This window comes from Elephantulus edwardii, unplaced genomic scaffold, assembly GCF_000299155.1.
Source record: "Elephantulus edwardii isolate Elephantulus edwardi_28Jun2011 unplaced genomic scaffold, EleEdw1.0 scaffold00026, whole genome shotgun sequence".
In the NCBI taxonomy this organism is placed as follows: Eukaryota; Metazoa; Chordata; class Mammalia; order Macroscelidea; family Macroscelididae; genus Elephantulus; species Elephantulus edwardii.
The window spans coordinates 5,987,237-6,009,326 of NW_006399776.1; the positions used below are offsets into that span (position 1 = coordinate 5,987,237).

Consider the following 22,090-nt stretch of genomic DNA (forward strand, 5'->3'; position numbering starts at 1 on the left):
AAATTTTTTAAAAAGAAAAAAATTTCTGTTCCTTTTACACATATATCGAAAACAGTCTCTCCTGTGGAAAATTACTTTGTCTTCTGTTTCATTCTTTTATGCTTATGCTTCATTTAATAATGAAGGAAAAGCCAGGCTATACACTCAAGAATAGCAAGAGTTTTGCTAGGGCAAAACACATTAAGAAGATATTTCCACAGTTGTGAAAAACATTTGATAGGGTTTGTAAAATCTACAGCGATATTATTAGTTTCCATGTTAAAATTTAAAATGGTTACATTTTTTACATTATCCCTTGATAGCACACAGTGTTGTGAATTAAATTTCTGAAGGAGGCAGGGGATGGGGAAGTTGTAATGAAAGAGTTGTTAAGGAAATGCAACAAAGTATTTGCCATTTCATCATTCTCCCCTTTCTAGCCTATAAACACTTTGCCTATTATAAATGAGGCAGAAGACAGAGGCTTGGGAAAATTATAATACAGTAATTTGCATTCAGACTTACTAAGTTTATTGTATTTTTTCAATTCTAATTGGCAGGAATATATGGTTTACAGGAAACATACTTACATGAGACTTGATGGCTCATCCAAGATTTCAGAGAGGCGGGACATGGTTGCTGATTTTCAGAACAGGTAACCTTAATGAAAATTACGAACCTTTTCATTTCTTACTTTCCGGTAGTGCTTGAGATGGTAAGTTTAAAGGAAGTGCTAGCACGCCTCCTGCCATTATATAGTCATTCAAAGTAATGCCTAAGGGAGCTTTCCTGGCCTTGTGGTACCAAGCTGTGCTGCAATCTCAAAGTAGTACCTAATCTTTTGAATAATAAAAACTAAGTTGCCCCTATGAAGAAAGTAAGTCTTTAAGGAGAGCTCTGGTGGTTTAATGGTAAGGAATTGCGTTGTCAACACCAAAGTATGTGTTCGAATCCCCCAGTTGTTCTGTGGGAGGAAGATGGGCAATTTACTGCCTCTGAAAACCTGCCAGAGGGTCAGCAAGAGGTTGTTTGATTGGTTCCACCTCAATAGTACATAACAACAAGGAAGCTCTTGTGGCCTGTTGGTAAGAAGGTATGGTGCAATCCCAAAGAAAGACACACAGCTCAAATCTACCAGCATCTCTGCAGGCGAAGGATGAGCATTCTCCTCTCATATGATTTACTGCCTCAGAAAACCCACTGGACAGTCAACTATTGGTCAGTTCTAGATGGCACACAACAACATGTAGAAAATAAACATAGAGAAAAGTCCATAAGATTATATTCCTAAATGTTAATAGTCACTTATCCCTTGGTGTTAACTTACAGTTGATTTTCAGTTTAGTTTTGCTTGTTTCCATTTTGTATACATTCGAAGGAAAATGTCTTCATTTTTCCTACCTTCCCTTTAGCATTCTGGTAGAAACCCAATAAAGTATGGCAAACTGCTGTAATGTTCAGTCTGTTCAGCTGGCACCTCTTGTATAGCACAATGATCTTTGAAATTTCAAATACTGCTTGTTGGATGGTGATGCTTTATGAAGCCATAATTATCCTTAGTGCAGATTCTCACTATAATAAACAGAGTCAAGTTACTGTCCTCTAAGCAGAATGCCAGGCTCTGCTAGTGACTAGTCTGCCAAAGTATATCTTTAGTTATCTTCCTTAAACCTAGAAAACAGAGTGTGAGATAATGCTCTGTAAATCAAAACCGTTTTTTACTTCTAGATTTTACTTGGGGAGAAAATTAAATATATAACCATTTATATTTAGGTTACGGTTTTTAATTTCTTTGAGATAAAAGTTGATACAATATTTTAGCCATTTTTAGGTGTACGGTTCATAACTTAGCTCATCTAACATGTGTGTCTACTATTATGGAGCCCTGTTGTTGGGCTGCTGACTGAAAGGTCAGAGGTTTAAATTCTCCAGCTTCTCTAAAGTAAAGTCACCACCATGAGTCAGAAATCTTTCTGATCCTTTGCTCCATTAGGACCTGGATGCTTAGTGTTGGCATTGTGTATTGGAAACAATCTCCTATTTCTCATTTATATTAGCATCTGAACTGTGCCTATTCGTACCAGAAGCTCATTAGAGAGGCCCACAGATAAACATGTACATGCATGCACACTCACAGAAGACAGTTTCTTACTTAAAAATTTTCATGTTTCAAATTGCCCAATATAGAGAAAAAGATAGTTGTTTTTTAAAATGGTAACGTGTACTTTTCCAAATATTTGTATTATTGCTAATGGGGGGGGGCATCAAAAGAAAAAAATCCAGTTTCAGCTGGAAATCCTTGTGGCTCAAAGGTCAGCCAGAGTAAACAAGAACGCCTATAAAAAGCCACTTGCATTCCCTTCATACAAGATTTATTTATGAGGATCCTTCCAGGAAACTGTCTCACTGAGACTAAAGACTGTTTGGCCAGGATGTGCCGACTGGACAACATTGAGAGCACATGACCTACATGATGATCCTAGCAGCCATTCACAAGGTCTTTGCTCTGAGGTGCCTTGGTCTTTGCTTCCTGTCCTCCTTCAGCCCCAGGACATTTGCCAGATGGATCCTCAGTCGTTAGAACATTCAGGAAGACCCTTCTGAATATATGCGAAAACATGACTAGAGTGTGGATTTTTCTTGCTTTATGATTCTTTATTCATTCAGCAAGCCTTTATTGCTGTTGACTGCATCCCTAGCACTATTTGGAAATACTGATACAAAGAAGCTTTATCTCTTTTTCTGTCTCTCTTTCACATTGCCATCAAGTTAGAACCACCTCATTATAACTGACCCTCCAGTAGATTTCCAAGGTTGTAATCACATAGGAGGAGAGTGCCTATTTTTCTGCCTTGTAGACACTTAGATTCAAACCACTTGAGAGTTGCTGCCTTTGGGTTAGCAGAGCACCTCCCTGGAGACTGTTCCAGGAGAGCATCCTAAAGAACCCTTGTTGTTTTGTACCTTTGAGTCGAAACCAACTCATAGCTGGTCCTCCAGCAGGGTTTCAGAGAAGCAGTATAATCATGGGGAGAGTGGGGAGGAGTTTGCTAGTCGTCATCGTCGTGTGTTCCCCCCCGCCCGGGCCATGGGGAGATTTCAAACCACATACCTTCAGGTTGGCAGCACAGCTCCCTACCATTAGGCCGCCAGAGCTCCTGAAGAACCTTTAGTGGGTCATTAACTATGAGTTGAGACTAAGTCTTGTTTTTGCTACATTATTTCACAGTCCCCTCCTTCACAGATCACTCAGAAGCCCATACAGCCTAGTTTCAACTGGAAATCTCTGTGGCTCAAAGGTTGAAGTCCTGTGTTGAGAGTCCTCTTCAGCCCTCTAGAGGGCGCTCACGCCACCCTGTTACCTTTAAGATTTGTTTTCTTTGGTGCGTTGTCCTTTTAAACAGTATCACATTGGCAATACTGGATTTATTGAGTAAACAGGAACTTTTCAGCAGTTTTATTTAGGTTATTTTTATTTTGAATAATCTAGAAATATGACCAGTGGTAGCAGTTACTGATTTGCTTGACAGAAAATCCTCAACATTGCTCTATTCCTAATGTTTTTAATTGCTCACTGTAGTTGATTACATTTCCTAGTGACTCCCAGTCAGGTTTCTGAGGCTATAAATCTTTAAGGAAGGAGAATGCCCATCTTTTTTCCCATGGGACAGCTAATGGCTTTGAATATGCTGGCCTTTTTGTTTAACAGCGCAGTATGGAAAACACTATACACTTGTCTATCTCAGTGCCATGGAATTGGGATTGAATCATAGCTTACCTCTGTTGGGTTTCCGTGGGGGTAAGTTATGAGGGAAGAGATTGCTCATCTAGGAAAGCACTGATGGGGTCGAAGCCCCAAAGAGGCTCGGCCTTTGGGTTAGCAGTGCAGCTCACTGAGAATTATGCCACCTGCCAGAGCGCTCTAAATATTTCCTAATTTCCTTTTACCTAAATGCCTCTTCTTTTTTTCTTTTCTTTCTATACATAGTACTCTGTTTATAAGTGATTACCACATCTGGGGACTTAACTCTAGTTACCAGGTTATGGAAATAACCTCTCTTCTATATTACTTCCCAGCTGCCTTCTGTCTCCCTCTTAGCTTCCTCAGGAATTACCAAAATGCCCTAGCCACTGAGTGGGTAACTCCATCAGATCCCAGTGTCAGAGAGGGGTCTCAGACTCTCTGCCTCTATTTCTACTAAGGCAGGATAGAAGGATGTTTAGGAAAGGTAGTCTTCTTGGCGCCAGAACGAGGAGGATCAATCTATGGAGATTAGAAAGGTCCTGTGGAAATGGAACTTCTGTTTGAAGATTTTTTTATGATCAAAATCCCTCTTATGTCTACAGGGAAAATGTACTTGTAAATTGGTCAGTGCCTTCAACTTTACTTCAGTCTATATTATTTAATCATAAAAGTGACAAAGATAAGTAGATCATATTATTAAATAATAAACTGAAGGATCAAGTAATGGTACTTTTATGACAATACAAAATTCTTAGTCGCTGACCTACAGAAAGCCCTCAGACATACCCTGTTACTTAGGCCTGTTCTAGGAAAGTTGTGTTTAATAGAACACAGATTGTGAACAGTTTCAAACAGGACCTACCAAGCTTAGTAATTCTCCAAGATGCTTATTCATAATAGTTCCTTAACTGAGATTCATGTTTGATGTTGATGTGTCATCAGCTTAATCATTTCAGAGAGTACAGGTAGCATCCTCATTTTACGGTCCAGGAAACAGTCTAGTCAAGTGTTTTTACCAAGGATGAACAACATGAAAGAATGCGAGCACCCTGATATTTTATGGAGTCCAATTTCTTAGTAGATACCGAGTGTTTACTAGAGTGGGTTATACTGCAGTGAGAATATAGATAGGAATGGTTATACCCAGGTTATTCATATGTTGTACTGTCAGTGCTGTGGCTTTCTGTCACTAGATCCTGGATGAAACTTGCTCTGAATGCATCCCCTTCTCTTCAGTCTTCTCCTTCCCTTTTAATACAACATCCTGTTTCATACTGTACAATGTTATCTTGTATATGCAAAGGCCTCTATCTGAAATGAGTCTTTCCCACATCTTAGTGGTCTGAAACATTTGCTACTCTTCTGGTTCTTTCACGCAACCCCTAACAAGATGTTCATTACCAGTTTCACACTCACTAAAAAAAAAACAAAAAAAAAGCAACAAACCCCTCACTGCTGTCATTTATAACACATAATGACCCTCCATTAGGTTTATGGTTGTTGTTAATGTTCATTAACATCTAGCTGGAACTGACTGACAGCTGATCCTCCAGGAGATTTTCAGAGCCAGTACTGTCAAGGGAGGCAATTTTCCATCTTTCTCCCTGAGAGCAGATGGTAGATTTAAACCACATGCCATTGCATTGGCAGCACAACTCCTTACCACTTAGCCACCAGAGCTCCCTCCCTTAGGTTTACAGGACTGTAAATCTTAAAGAAGACTGCTCATCTTTCTTCTGAGGAACAGCTAGTGGATTGGAACTGCCAGAGACCGACACTCAGCAACACACTATGAACTAGTTAGAGGTCCTTTGTTTCAATCTAGGTGTTGGAATTTGTTTGATTTTTGAAGTCATTTCTTCTGAAATATAAATGGTTTCTATTTTAAGGAGAGGAAAACCCTCAGCCAAGTGGATTGGTACAGTGACTGTCAAAATGGCCTTAGTGCATCAGGAAGTGTGAGGATGGCGCAGGAGAGGATGGGGTTCAAATCTGTTATCCATAGGTTGCTATGGATTGTACTCAAACTCAGTGGCACCTTTCAACAACACCATTAAGTCAGTGGGCCACACATTCTTTATTTTTCTTTTTTACTAGAACCAACAGAATGAAATTAGTTTTACATATCATACGTGAAACACAAAGCATTGTGACCTGCAATATATGGTAGTCTCTTCTGTTTCATTTCTTTTTAAAATTGTGACTTGAGTGCAAAACAAATTGCTTTTCCATTAAGTCATACATATTTTGTTTTATAACATTAATTATAATACCTATAATGGAATCACACCCTTCCACTTCATCCCTTTGATTCTTCTTTTCATTATTCTTTCTCTCTCACTTCTTCATTGAGCAAATCTATTCTTTTGACTTTAAATGGCTAGTTCTAAGGAGTGGGTGCCTCTCTGCTGTTACTCACTTAATAGATCTGTCTCTTGTTTGTCCAAAAGTTGAACCGTAAGGTGAAGTTTTATTCCAGATTCATAGGGTATCTAAGGACCAAGTCTCAGGCGTTCCACCAGTCTCTATCACACCTGACCATTTTTAGGTTTTTTACGTTTATTCCACATTTTCCCTCACTCTTTCTATATTCCAACTTGATAGGTTTTGTTAACATTCATCAAAAGTACCTGAATTTAAGGGAGCTCTGGTGACCTAGTGGTAAGAAGCCACGCTGCAATCCCAAAGACAATCAGTACATATCTGCCAGATGCTCTGCTGAAGAAGGAGGGGCAGTCTCCTCCTGTGCCAGTCAGACTCAGTGCAACAGTACACAAAAAGAAGAAGAAGAAGGAAAAAATAGTACTTGAATTTATAACTGTGTAATTAGATTGATCCTAAATTCTAAGTACATAGATGTATGTCTTGGATGTTAGGCCAATCTTTAGGTGGATTTTCCGGGACTTATTTTCTTCAATTTAAAGTGAATTTTTAGGTGGGGGGAGCCCCACCACGCCAGCCCCTTTTACAGTCTATTGCATAGAAATAAAGTGGAAGTCCAGCCCAAAAAAAAAAAAAAAGGTGAATTTTTAGATTAAAAATCATTAGTTTCTCAACTATTGAAAACTCTATAGTTCTTGAGGGAAACCCTGAAGTACTGGTTTATTTGTTTCCTTATGTATAACCGAAGTGTGATTTGACTTGTTAAAAATACATAATTATTACATACATAGAGAAAACTCTACTTCCACATAACATTTTTTCCCCTATTACTGTTGGTCACTTAGTTGTTATAATATTACTTACCAGTAAGGCACTATTATTGTTGAGTGACATCCAGTCAACAAGTCACAGTAACCCTGTGAACCTTATTGGGGTTACCATCATTTGATTTTAGCAACAGAGCATATTTGTGCAGTGAGGCAAGAAAACCTTCTGTACATGCTATATTGAGAGATCCTTCACTTGCAATTTCTTTTTCAGTATTTTCTCTTACTGTATCCCTTCCTTTCTCACAGAAATGACATCTTTGTGTTCCTGTTAAGCACAAGAGCTGGAGGACTGGGTATCAATCTCACTGCTGCAGACACAGTAAGTAATGGGAGCCCAGTAGTGTCCTAGATAATGTAGGTTTTCGTCTATGAGTATGTCATTCAGTTTGTATTACACTTCATTTTGTGTCACAGACTTATTTCTTCACTTCTTGTTAAGATTTATAGGTTGTACTTTTAATAACTTAAGCATTTTTGCTCTGCTTTTAGACTTCTCTAAATAAGTTTCAAAGAATGAATGTCCAACATTCATTTGACAAATATTCAGTGAATGCATAATATGTATTGGACACTGTTATAGACACTTGAGATACATCATGAACAAAGACTGGAAAAAGTCAGTTAATCCAACTAGATTTGTTTTAGGAGTTTTAGTTTATCAAATCAGAAGGGATTACTTCATTATTATTGTATATTGTTCCACTATAATAAAAACTCACTTTTTAAAGGTTAATAAAGAATCAAGTTGATAATTCAAAAAGTTAACAAAGATATTTTTACAGATTACTCAGTTCATATTTGTCTCCTTAGAATAATAGTGCTTCCTCTGAAAAAGAGAAGAACACCCCTTAACAATTTCCATAAATTTAAAAAATTACATAAATGAGAAATTGTTTATAAAAGGCCTGACTCCAGAAGTGTCCCTTTACATTATATAATAATATATTATATACATAGCTATTATAGTGCATCTCCATGAAATAACAAATCTTCAAAATATCAAATATGGTCAGGATGACAGAAAGAAGAGCATTCTGAGCAGAGTACGTAAGTGCAAAATCCTGAGATGAGAACATGTTGGAGTAATTAGACAGCAATAAGTGATCCAAAGTAGGCAGCTTAAGATGAGTGTGGGAGAAGTGATAGGAAAGTGTGTTACTATCTAAAAGTCTTTAACCATTCAGCCAGGGCTTCAGGTCTGAGAACTGCTGAAGGGCATACCTGGGTAGATCCTTTATCTAGCATGCACATCAATAACCTGTGTCACTATATGGAAAAACTATCCTTTGTGGTAGAAACTGTTCTTGTGAGTTCTCTGATATTATGGCTCACTTGGTGCCATATCAGATAACATAGACTTACCTTTCTCCTTGTTCTACTTGTTTCTGTGCTGCTGCTATTGTTGGAGCATTCACTATCATCCCAAAGTAGTCATAGTTTCAGTATGAATACAGCTTTCTCCTAACTGATCTTTTGACCTCTGGTCTGAGCCCTGAAGCACTATATTACCTTTTAATCCAGATTCATTCTTTGTTATATTTCTACTATATTGTTAGCTTATTTATACCGTTCTATATTAATCATGTCACTCCTTTACTAAAAACTCTTCAGAGATCTTCCATAATTTATAATAAGCTCCTTTATGTGGCATACGAGACCGTACATTTTGTAGCCTTTCTCTATCTTTTCTACTTAATTACCAGACCATTTCTCCTTCTAAATGTATATTCCAGAAATAATAATTGGTTTATAGTTCCTGTGTAAACTGCTTCCTCAGAATAAAATGTGCCCTGTAAACCTTCTCTTTTACATAGTAAGCTGCTATTTGTTTTTTAAAACACTGACCTTCTTCCACTAGTCAACCACATAGTATGTAATTATTTCATATACTGCACTTTGAACTCTGCAGTGGATGTGGAAATGTCTCTGTATTTGGAACAATTAATTCAACAAATGATTATTGAAAATCCATCTAAAGCCAGGGACAGTTTTAGCCACATATAACAAAATCTTTATTTCCTCATAGTTTTTAGACATTAAATTTCTATCAGGGAGAGATTGAATATAAACAAAATACTAAACAGTAATATGAATACTATGAAGAAAAATAAAGCAGGTAAGGTGTAATGGGATGTTCAAGGATTACTGTTTTATATAGGTTGGTAAGGCCTCTCTAATAACATAATACTTGAACCTAAGACCTGAGGAAAGGAAGGAAGCAAGACAAAAGCCTGTATGTGACAGAAAGAATAGTGTTCCAAGCAGAGCAGATACGTGCAAAGTCCTGAAGTGAGAACATGTTGGAGTAATTAGGCAACAACAAGTAACCCAGAGTAGGTGGCTTAAGATCAGTGTGGGGAAAATGATAGAAAAGTGTGTTGTAGAAGATCATTTAGAGCTTAGTATCAAGTAAGCTGGAAGACCATGTGAAGGACTTGAATACAGGAATAATAGGATCTGTTTTAAGATGTTGATTTATCTCTGACTTTTGAAAAGCTGTAGGGGAAAAAGTAGAAGGTGAAAGACTAATTTAGGAGTTAGACATAAGATAATGATGACTTGGACAAAAGTAGAAGCAGTAGAGATGGTAAGAAATATTTTTAGCCTGTTAGCCTCCTCAAAGTGTATTATGTCAGTAAAGCCAATAGAGTTGTTGCTAGTTTGTAAGGCATGAGGAGTCATGAATGAGGACACCACAGTATCTAACCTGAGTATCTGGGATGATGCTCACACAAAATATTGTTGGGAATCAGATGAGATAGGTGCAAGTTTGAGGTAGCAACACTCTGGAATTCTGGAGAAAGATTAGGGACAACAAATGTCTTTTTGAGTTATCAGGTTATAGATGATATTTAAGGCCACTAGACGTGATTAAGTCTCAGAAAAGTCTGTGGTTTTCATCACTTGTAAGTCAGAACTGACTCATAGGTGACTCTCTGGCCGGTTTCAAAAACTATAGATTTCATAGGAGGATATTGCCCATCTTTTTCCTTTGAAGTAGCTAGTGGATTTAAACCCCTTGCCTTTGGGTTGACAGTGCAACTCCTTACCTACTGGGTCACCAGAGCTCCCTCTGGAAAGTCTAATATAGGTTGATCAAAATGTATTTCCTTCCTTCTCAGGGAGGGTGCTTATCTCACATTTCATCCATAATTTCTTAAATACATTTCCCTTAGTCATTGAATTCTGTAATCAAAGAAATAAACAAATTTGAGGGACAATAGCAGCATATGTCTAGTCTTCATACAGTTTGCCCAAAATGAAACTAAGGCATTCCTTCAATTGCAAAGAACCAAAAGTAGACCCCTGGCCAATACTAAACAGTATCTACTTACTAACCAAAAAGCTGGAAGTTCACACCCACTCAGTAGCTCTGTGGAAGAGAACGTAGTGTTCTTCCATAGATTTTTAACCAGGAAAATTCTATGTGGCAACTTTGTAAGCTGTAACTGACTTGAAAGCACCCAACAACTACCACCACCACCAAGAAAAGTAGAAGCAACAGTTCCTCTTTCATTTTGCAGCATGAAGCAATAGCCAGAATATTACGAATTTTGAAATCCAAAATAATTTACATTGTATTTCTGGGAGAATCACTTGTAAATTAGGATTGTTGTTGTTTTTGTTATGTGCCATCGGGTCGCCTGCAACTCTAGTGACCCAAAGTGCTATATCCCTAAACCCTGCTCTATCCTGTACCAGTCTCATTGTCTCTGACATGTCCACCTCCATTACCCCAGTCACTGAATCAATCCATCTCATCGAGGGTCTTTCTCTCCTGCACTGCCCTTCACCCTCTCAAACATGAATATTTTCCAGAAAAAAAGAGCTCTGGTGGTAGTTATGGACTACTAAGCTCACCACTGGCCCCACTCCACAGGAGAAAAGTCAGGTAGTCTTTTTCTTAAGATTTATGGCTTCAGAAATTGTATGGAGTCCAGGTCACTGTGAGTTGGAATGTGGAATTTTTTTTCTTTCTTTTTACATATTCCCCAGAAAAATAAGACAGCATGTTGTCATACTTCCTAAAATATGCTTTATATGAACTCATGTTGGGCTCTTTGTATGTATTAAAATTAAAGAGCATACTGCAATCCCAGAGGAACACGGTTCGAATCCACCACACGCTCTGCCGGAAAAGGAGGCGTAATATCCTCCTGTACCAGTCAGATCTGATTTGACGGTACACGCACACAAAATAATAAAAATTTAAAAAAAAAAAAATTAAAGAGCAGTAAACTTAACAGCTTGCCTTGCATTCCTCCTTTGCCCTGAAATTTACATAGCTTTGGGAGATCCCCTGGACAATTTATGGATAAGGAAGAAGTTTGTCAGCTAAGTTGACAGAATTCATTTAATAATGTCATGTGACTGAGAATACAGTTTGTTGGTATTTGCATAAGTAAACATGGAGTCATAAACACAGTGGAGTCTGTCTAGCCCACTTTGTTAGTGAAAACATGATTTTAACATGTGATGAATGGCAGCTGCTTCTTACAGTCTTTTACTTTGTTCTTCCTGAAGTAGGAATAGCTTTGTGATAAGACTATTTACAGAGAAGTTGTTCGGCATAAATTGCACCATTTGTTTTGTTTCTGTTACAGACGGTTTTTTGTGGTTTTTCTTTTTCTCTTTGTTTTTTGTGGTTTCTGGGGGTTCCCCCCCCCCCCCTGTATACTGTTGAATAAGAGTTTACTGGCACTGGAGGAGATTGCCCCTCTTTCTCCAGCAGAGCATCTGGTGGATTCGAACCACATGCCTTTGGGATTGCAATGCATCTTCTTGCCACTAGACCACCAGAGCTCCCTTTATGACAGAGTTGTTTTAAATGCATACACGTAGCTTGAGTAAGTTTTTGTCCTCTAGTTAGCAATATGGGAAATCCCATGAGACAGCATGGGCAACTTAGAGCTCTCCCAAAACATTAGATTTCGATCCATTCTCTTGGGGGGAAAGAGCTCCACCCTGCAAGTCTTAGTCCAACTTTTTCCATTTGTTCTCTGAATTTTCCTTTTGACCATTTCACTCTTCATCCCCTGAAACCATTTGTCATTGGCCTTCGTAACATAGCACCTCCACTCCATCTCAGCTCTCACTTCCTGCTCCCATACCTGCCTGACTTGTGTTTACAACTTTATGAAGATGCTCTGAATACTTTTTCCCTTAGTCATTGCTGGGCCACGCTTTGTGGATTGACTTGCTTTAATCGTTTCTAGTTAAGTCAGTTGTATACTAGTCTTTTAATTGATATTTGTTTTTCTCTAGACTGTTTCTCTGAACTCTATAAACCTGATTACCAAATATAGATGTCATTTTTTGTCCCACTGTGGTAGGAAGTGTCACTTCTGCTGCTATCCCCAGTTCATGCTATGACTGATTGAGTGTTCTGTCAAATTAGGTAGTAGCCAGTTCATCTGACTTGGTTTTTAGTTGTCACAGTCTTCATTCTGTTTTCACTTAATATGTATTTATTTTTCTTTTTTTTCTGGATAAGTATTTTTCTAAACAGAAACCTACTTTATTTTCTTTTCCTCCCATATTCTCCCACTTCCTTTACTCCATTTATAGGATACATAGCCAATATGTGTGTGTTATAGGGAGCTCTGGTTGTCTGCCTAGTCTATAGGAATTAGAGGCCACACCTCTCTGGTTTGAATCAACTAGTGACTGCGAGAGGAAACAGGCTATCTCCTCCTATGTGATTTGAGCCTTGAAACTCCACTAGTGGGTCTGCTATAAGTGGATCCTGATTTATCAACAATGAATGAGTTTGTGTAAGTTGATTGTTTATTTTGAAGTTAAAATTACAAACCTATCTCCTTGGATTTTATTGTTAGTGTTTATGAACTCAAAATAGCCAAGGTTGAATCAGATCTGGTTGCCATTGAGATTTTCAGGAAAAAATGTAAATGCTAAGAAAGCAACTATGATTATGATTCATAACATAGGATTCCCATTATGCATTCATACTGAATCTTGCCTGTGACTTGCACAGATCCAGCTGCCATCTTTTGAATATGACATCAGCCTTCAGTTTTTATGTATGTAGTCATTTGAGGTGTATTATACAAGTCATGCACTCTTGTGTCAAATTGGATGTCTCTTTTTTTGGTTACCTCTGTCTTCACTTCCTTTGTTCACCTTTAATTTTTTTTTTCTTTTCCTGTTTTTATTAATTTTAGTGAAAGTTTACAGAGACTTTGTATTTCCATTCATTCATTGTTGCACTTTGCCCCCTGTCCAACCTCTAACCCTAGTTCGCTCTTCTCTTTGAAAAGTAAAAGAAAAATTTATTCATTGTTATACAGTCCCTTCCCCGCAAGTCCTCTCCACTATGCAGCCTTCATTTTGAAAAGTTAAAAAAAATTCTTTCATTGTTACACAATCCTTTCCCCCAAGTCCACACCACTATGCAGCCTTCGTTCTGGACTCTTGTCATGACAATAATACTTAATCATAATATCCCTTTTAAACAGTTTTCTCCCTCATCTGTTCCAATGCAGTATACATAATTTATCTTATCTTTCTCAGTCTCCAACCCCAATGTCAGTCCCGTTTTACAACAGTGGCACTATGCAGTATTTGTCCTTTTGTGACTGAGATATTTCACTCAGCATAGTGTCCTCCAAGGTCATCCATTTTGAATAATATTTCATGAGTTGTTTTTCACTGCAGCATAGTATTCCATTGTGTGAATATACTACAACTTCTCTAGCCATTCGTTAGTTGATGGGCACTTAGGTTGTTTTTAACTCCTTGCTGTTGTGACCAAAGCTGCAGTAAACATGGGTGTGCATTCACCTTGAAAATTTAAGCTGGGTTTTCTAAAATTTGGTATGTCCTGTTAAAACTCCAGATCTTAAATCTATGGGCATTGTAAGGTAATAATAATGATAAAGATGGGGCCTTTTCTTGGCTTTTTCTTTTAAAGAGGCTATCATTCTCCCCTCAAGTTTTTCTAACCTGTGCTAAAAATGGAAAGATTTCTAACTTATAAGTCATAGAGTTCAGAACCATTGTTCATAGGATCTCTATGAGTCATAGTTAACTTGAAAGCACATAACAACAAGGTTAGGGAAACAACTTGAATAAAAAGAAGTGCAAACAGATGTGATTATACATAAGGAACACTGAAGAAATTTGTCTGCTTAAAAAGGGAGCCATAATTGTTTGGGAAAGAATAGAAAATGAAGTTGACTCGTTAGAGCAGCACACTGCTATTTAGAGGAGTTTTTACTTGGTGTCTGTGTAACTGGCAGAGAACAGGGGTAGTCAGTAGCAGGGAAGGTTTGTCTACAGTGATATAAGGACTAGACTTAAGACACTGAGACTGATATCCATTAAACACATTAGATTGATGGAGCATAAATGACCCAGACTTGATTGAGGATGACAACAGTAGACTGAGGATAACAACAATAGAACTGTGCAAAAGATAGGCTCATTTTTAAAGAAGCTCTGGCTGAATTTATTGATCTGGTTCTTCTGGTAGATAGCAAAGTATAAGGATTCATACATCTATCTGTTCATTTTAGAATCATTTCTAGATGGCAGGTTGTTGATTGTAGTAATAATAATAATAATTATTATACAGCAAGCTTGTAAATAACTTCCATAAACTGCATATCTGAAAATCATGAGGAAGATATTACCCTATTAATAGAAGCAGATCTCCCTAAGAATGCCAAGAAAGCTCCACCCACCTGCGAGGGTAGAGAAAACTTTCCCCTCCCTCACATTCTAGGTCTACCCCTTTAGTAGTCTGTAAACTTAGATAAATTCTTTCGCATATCTGTGCATCAATTTCTTCATCTGTTTTTAAATGAACACTGTAAGAGGAAAGCCCAGGGCAAGTAAAAGAATGCCTTGATCATAAGAGTTTATATTCTCTCCATCTCATTCCCATATAAAGAATCTGGCATCAAATTACTACAGACAGTTCAGTGATTGATTGCTCTAAAAATTCCTGGCCCTATCTGGAAAGCATCTCAGTCTTTGCTGTATTCTTATCTTGCCTGTGCAGGTGATTTTCTATGATAGCGACTGGAACCCCACTGTGGACCAGCAAGCCATGGACAGGGCCCATCGCTTGGGGCAGACAAAGCAGGTTACTGTGTACCGCCTCATCTGTAAAGGTACCATTGAGGAACGTATTCTTCAGAGAGCCAAGGAGAAGAGTGAGGTAAGTGCAAGGCAAAAAATTAATAATTCTGATGGAGAAAATAGAAAGTCCAACCACATTGACTAGGATAAGTCTTCTTAAGGCTCTTCTGCCTTTTATTGACAATGAAGGAACCAGAATCTTTTTGAATAGAGAGTGAAAGTTCTGTATGATCGCAATCTCAACTACTCTCACCATTACGTACTCTTCACCATAATAGTATCCATCAGGATTCCACAGTTGTCCATATAGAAACTATGACACTGGCAATCTGGATAAGCCAGTTGGATAAACTAGAATAAGGAAACCTGAGGATCATATTTATTTGTGGATATTCACCATATGGAAAGAGATACATGGAGATGACAATGTGATCTGCTTTGCTGTAGATTCAGCGGATGGTGATTTCAGGCGGGAACTTCAAGCCAGATACCCTGAAACCCAAAGAGGTGGTTAGTCTTCTTCTAGATGATGAAGAGTTGGAGAAGAAACGTACGTACTTCGAACCTCCTCTGCTCTTCCCTCTAACAGATTTTTCTCTAGTTCCAGATGTCTGAAAATGGACGGGTTACTTGATTGTGTGCCAAGAGTAGGAAAAACCAAAGACTTTAATTTGTGGGAAATTTTTAATACTAGTATTTTATATTAGAAGCCAAAAAAGAATATAGAGTAAAAGGCAGAAATCACATGTCTTTTAAAAAATAAATAGGGCATCTAATAAATTGTTACCTTGCTATAGTGCTGTATATCCCTAGATTTCCTAGCAATAATCAATTTACTGTGCCCTGAGAAATGTTTCTATGGAAAAGATGGAGAAGTACCACAATAGCATGTCAGCACTTCTCCCATGTGTCTGGTTATAGAGAACAATAGATTTCAAACGTATATAGTGAGGTTTCAGAAGACTTCCACAGCATCGTGGCAAAAAAAGTTTACACATCTCATTCTTATCACCATCTTCCAGAAAACCTTTTGGACTTCTGCAGCTACACTTGGTCTGTTCAGCAAAGAGACTGGAAGGAAAAGGAGAGGAAGGCAAAGAACAGCTCATAATAATAAAATTGAACCATGGTTGAACACAAAAGCTAGAGAGTATCTAAAGTCTCTGTTCTTTCTCCAAGGTAGAAAACTCCTTGTTTTCTGCCTTAGACAGATAGAAGCCATACCCTGGAGAACCATCAGAGAGTACAGCTACCTTAGTTTCAGAATAAATAAGACCGAATGCATCCAAAATAGATTTGTTGTATCTTTTAATATAAGGATCAGATTGCAAGAAACGATAATGAGTACATAGGTGCTATAAAGTACAGGTAGGAGATTCTTCAGATCTTATTTTATTTTCTTGATAGTGAGACTGAGACAAGAAGAAAAACGTCAACAGGAAGAAACCAACCGAGTGAAAGAGCGCAAGCGCAAGCGGGAAAAATATGCAGAGAAGGTACGTCGCCCCTAAGACCGTGGGCTGGTGGGATGCTTACAGTTAGATTAGGAATATGGGCTGAGTGACATCCAGCTCCAGCTCTCCATGATTAGCCAAGTTCCGTGCTGATTGATTTTTAGTCAAGAGATATGCTCAAGAGTACTATGGCCCTGAGAAACCTGTACACATGACATAGACCCATACTGTGTCCACACGTTTCATCTTAAAAACTATTTGAGCTATTTCAAAGGGGAAAGTTAAATATGGCCATTATGGCTGTTAGATTATTTGATTTCATAAACTCCTAAAGCCTGAGAATTCACTGGAGCCAGTCATCCTACCATAATTCTGCCTGTGCACTATTTACAGTTATCTGTCATTAAGAAAATAAATCCGTGGGAAACCTGTCTCTCTCTTTTTCTCCTGTATACACCAAGAATTTGAACTATCTTTTGTCTCCCTTCTTATTTTTCCTGCTTTGGTCCTCTCTTATTTTTACTGTCTCTTTCATTACTGTCAAGTGGATTCTGATTCATAGCTGACCCTCCAGTAGGTTTGCTGTAAATTACAGAAAATTTTGCTTGCAGAGAGCTTGGTGGATTTGAACCACCAGACAAGCTCAGGCTGTGGGTTAGCAGTTCCTCTCTCGACAGACTACACCACTAGAGCGCCCTTGCTTTAGTGCAGTAGGATGCCAAGTGGGATGTCATTTCTTTTATTCTTTTTAAAGAATCATTACCAGTCATTCATATCTCTGATCTTCACTGGCATGTAAATTAAAGGAAAATCTTTAGAGCTTAGTCTTCAGAAGTTAACTCATTTGTTCTAAGTTCCCAGAATTACTGTGCCCATGAGTTGGTCATTTGGCACCTTTTTACTACCTCCCAGGAAGTATAACCAATTATTTTCTGTTGGGTTTAGCATGCCCTTGAACGTCAGGCCACCCAATCTATATCATCCCTAGTTAGACCCCAGTCTTGACAGTCACCTGATCCTCAAACATCTCTGTAAGTTTCCTCAAATCCTACCTTTGTGCATGATCCTCTTCCTTGGCCTTTGTGATTTGCCTGAAGCAAATATATCTGGCCACATGTTAAAACTCTTTCTGTTTAAATGGAGGTTGTTCCCCTTATCCATTCTTAGTGTTAGGAACCTCGTGTCTCTTTGGCCATGTCTGTATTAAATCATCCTCCAGTAGACATATCAACTCTTCTTGCTATAAACTGAGCTCACTGCTAAGCACATGTCTTGTCTCAAGGATATCCCTCATGCTCACCTCATTTAGAAAGCTTCAAAATTCTGGAAATTAAAGTCTCTCTTATCTGAGCTGCTGTGTCTACCCATTTCCTCAGGTTCTCATCCTCTTTCATAATTCTACCTCAGTATCTAACTTGCTATTTAGGGAGCTCTGGTGGCTTAGTGGTAAGGACTTATACTACTAATCCAAAGGCACTCGATTCAAATCCGTTAGCTGCTGCTTAGAAGAAAGATAGGCACTCTCCCATGTCATTTTCTGCCTCTGAAAACGTGTGGAAGATTAGCTATGAGTCAGTTTTTGGAATTTTGTTGTTGTTTTTGGGGGGTGAGGGGCGCCCATGCATGCGCCATTGAATCTGATCGCATTAAACTGGTACAGAAGGAGACTGCCCCTCCTTCTCCAGTAGAACATCTTGTGAATTCAAACCATGCACCTTCGGGATTGCAACGCAGCTTCTTGCCACTTGACCACCAAAGCTCCCTCTGAGTCAGTTTTAACTGTACAGTAAATAATAACAACTTGCTATTTAGAATAAAAAATACTTTAACATTCAGAAATAGTATCAAAGAAGAAATAAAGGTGGTTTTCTCATACAAAACAGGAGTTACAGAGTTTGCATTCTTGGGTGTTGTCATTACTGTATAGGACTTGAGATAATTGTACAGTAGTAATATTAACTGGGTAAAACATACCATATTAACCCTAATACAGGTGTCGACATGATGAAGTATAGTGGGTGGGTATAATTCCCAGGTGTACGCAAGCATGTTCTGGGATTTCACATTCTTAGTCTGTGACAAAGCCTTACATAATTTGTATTTATAGCTTCATCATTTAGCTCTTAGGAGTTTGTTATATATGAGTTGAAAAAATAATAACAAAAACAACTCATTATTCCTAGGGTATGATGAAGCCTTTTATTTATTTATTTTTCCTCATGTAGTATATTTAACAGAAGAACAAAGTGAAAATATGTGCATAAATATGTTAAAAGAAAAAATAAATAAAAACACTGCCTTTCCAAGAGTGCATTAAGTTAGCCTGAGTTCTTTGTTACTGCTTGGGTGTACCAGAGGCTGACCGTCTGCTCCCATGAGGATCAGACCTGGTGTGGTTCTGGTTCTCTTTCGCTGGCCTGCCTTTTAAATTCTTAGAAACCACTTCTTCCTTGTGAATTTTTTCCTTTCTTAAAAATAGACAAATTGAAAATCATGAAATAGAGAAGTTCATATAACATTAATGCTTTGTCATCGTTTCTTCCCAACCGCTGACTTTTCTTGGTGCCTGTCCTCATGCTTTATGGTATTTCCTGATTTGTGTGTTCCCAGAAAAAAAAGGAAGATGAATTGGATGGGAAAAGGCGAAAGGAGGGTGTGAACCTAGTGATCCCGTTTGTTCCTTCGGCTGATAACTCCAACCTCTCTGCTGATGGGGATGACTCCTTCATTAGTGTGGACTCTGCCATGCCCAGCCCTTTCAGTGAGGTGAGGCTCCTGGTTGATTTCTTCAGCACAGATGGGGGGATTGTGTCTTGACCTTGAAGCAAGGACAACAGCTGAGCAGCCTGTGCTTCTCCTGGAGTCTCCTTGCCTTGTAGAAGGGAATGGGAGGATTTGGGATGCACAAGGAGAAGGTGGCATCTCTAGTCCTTGCATGTTCTGTCTTGGATCTGATCAGCAGTACTAAAGTCAGACAGAAGAAAGAAATAGTGACAATACCCATGAAGCATGTTTTTGGTGAGGTCCAAAGGTCTCTAGCAGCTGCCCTACTGCTGGTGAGTGCTGTGGGCACCATGAGCTGGTGTTGATCTCAGCTTTTGCCTCCTCTAGATCTCCATCAGCAGTGAGCTGCACACTGGCTCCATTCCCCCTGATGAGAGCAGCAGTGACATGCTCGTCATTGTGGATGACCCTGCCTCCTCAGCCCCTCAGTCCCGGGCCACCAACTCTCCTGCTTCCATTACAGGCTCTGTCTCAGACACCGTGAATGGTATGTGTTGTGTGTGATGGATAAGGTGTAGATTCTTGCTAAGAATAAGGCACTTTTGTCAAAGAAGCTTGAATGAAGCAAAAAGAAGAATCTTTGTAATTGTTCTTCAATGTGTCTATCAAATGAAACAAAGTGAGATTTAAGGAACACAAAATGAGAATTTTATGCAGATTTTAAATTGTTTTTTAGTCATCCCATCCTAGACTTTGCTATTTCGTCATCATTTTGTTGTTTTGCTGTGTACCATCGAGTCAGAACTGACTCACAGCTGACCTTCTAGCTAGTTTTTCAGAGGCAGTTAAATCACATGAGAGGAGATTTCTCTTTCAGAGCAGCTAGTGGATTTGAACCATGTGCCTTCAGGATTATAGCACAGCTTCTTGCCACTTGGCCACCAGAGCTCCTTCCTCTTTATTTTTTGGGTTTGTTTGTTTGTTTGTTTGTTTGTTTGTTTTAGTTCTTTTGGGGTTTTGGGGGGTTTTTTGTTATTTTTTTGTGGGGGGGGCGGTTTTTTGTTTTTGTTTGTTTTTTTTAAAATTAGCTTTGCTAGGCTTTCTCACTTTGGTGTATAGCATCCAGTTTTGGTGCTGTTTCTTTGGGAACTCTAAATATAAAACTTTTGAGTAAAAGTTGATTTTCCAAGGTTAGGATTACCTTGGCTAGAGTGTGCAGGTGAGAAATAAGTGGCAAGTGATCTATATAAATAAATTCAGAAGTATTGAAACTACTCATAGGATAAAAAGAAGTTTAGGGGTGGACTGTTTTCATTCTTAATAGTATGATTCAGTGATCCTGTTGATAAATAGAGACATCAACCACCCAGGAAGCCCAGAGAGCCAGTTCCTGACGATGTTAAGATTCCATTTACATGTGAAGAATTTTACTCTTCCTCTTTGCCCATTTATTCCTATAGGAATTTCCATTCAGGAAATGCCAGCTGCAGCAGGACGTGGTCACTCAGCTCGAAGCCGAGGCCGCCCCAAAGGTTCGGGAACCACAGCCAAAGGAGCAGGCAAAGGTCGGAGCCGGAAGTCCACGGCAGGCAGTGCAGCTGCGATGGCAGGAGCCAAAGCAGGGGCCGCAGCAGCATCAGCAGCCGCCTATGCTGCATACGGGTACAACGTGTCGAAAGGTAGGGAGACTGCGGGGTGGCCTGGACATCATTGAGTGTTCTACCAGGTCGAGCACGTGTGTTATCACCAACACGCATCTGTGTCCCAGACCTACTTTACAGTTTGTTCTTCACTCTGAGCAGGCTTGACTCTCTTCTGTCTGTCACTTTTTAATTGAAAGTAACTGTAAAAGAGCTGGATTTTTGGACTCTCTGCTCGTTTAAACATTCACATTTTTTCCCAATTTTAGAGCTGGTTTTTTCCTTTTTTTTTTTTTTTAACCAACCTATGATTCAGTTATCCAGGATAGTATCATTAACATTTATCCTGCTCTGTATTGAGAGTATAATACATCATGGACCTATTCTCAGATAGGTAGTAGAAGTATTATTTATGTAAATTTATGTAATATTATATAATAGGGAGCTCTGGCCTAGAGGAGTTGTGCTGCCAATCCAAAGACACACAGTTCAAAGACCTGCTCCATGGGAGAAAGAAAAGCAGTAGCCTTCCATGCAATTTAAAGTCTCTTTAAAAAATTACCCCCTGGAGGGTCAGCTCTGAGTCAGTCCCAACTTGACAGCACGGAACAACAGTAAGAACTATACCAGGGATGTGTTTCAGCAGCAGTACAGGCAATGTTCAAATAAAGGGAAAGGTCGTCGTTCTTGATCAGAACATGAAGGAAGGAACCACTGGACCCAATATCAAGAAGGCTGCCTAGCTATAATTCAGAAAGTGTAAGAAGGGAAATGGTTATGGTTGACTATGGCATGTGAAGGATAATTGTCAAAGTGAAATTAATATTTTTGAAAGTGAGGGAAGGAGAGTTGTTAATATTTACGAGCTCTCTCTTCATTCAAAATATAGTTAATGTTTAACTCACAGGAATACTGTGAAAAGTAAACTTATTGAATAGAGAGTGCTTGGCCTATAGTAAATGAACAGGAAATACTCCTTTTCACTACTGCAGGGATCCTAACCTTCATTTATTTGTTTACTTAGCAAATATGAAGTGTAAAAGCCTAGCCTCATGTTTAACCTTTTACCAGTTCATTGCATACTTGGAAGGCAGTGGCCATGCCAATATTTAAGGCACTCTGACAGGGCCTCACTCAGGGATGAAGCTGATCAGGGAAACCTAGAATGAGGAAGGCTTGAACTAAGGGACTGAGGAATAGAGGAGTCATCAGGTGGAAGAGTCACAGGAGAGC

The 22,090-nt window shown here is 38.8% G+C and overlaps 1 protein-coding gene across 1 annotated transcript in view; it reads left to right on the forward strand.

The window, feature by feature from the left end:
* The window catches only part of INO80 (INO80 complex subunit), a 121,666-nt gene that overhangs the window by 98,607 nt on the left and 969 nt on the right, over nucleotides 1-22,090 (forward strand). The window contains exons 27-34 of the mRNA XM_006882999.1: nucleotides 540-634; nucleotides 7,183-7,255; nucleotides 14,960-15,118; nucleotides 15,487-15,589; nucleotides 16,447-16,535; nucleotides 19,104-19,259; nucleotides 19,605-19,764; nucleotides 20,678-20,896. Of these exons, the coding sequence (XP_006883061.1) occupies nucleotides 540-634; nucleotides 7,183-7,255; nucleotides 14,960-15,118; nucleotides 15,487-15,589; nucleotides 16,447-16,535; nucleotides 19,104-19,259; nucleotides 19,605-19,764; nucleotides 20,678-20,896 (1,054 nt within the window). The remainder of the gene's footprint in view (nucleotides 1-539; nucleotides 635-7,182; nucleotides 7,256-14,959; nucleotides 15,119-15,486; nucleotides 15,590-16,446; nucleotides 16,536-19,103; nucleotides 19,260-19,604; nucleotides 19,765-20,677; nucleotides 20,897-22,090) is intronic.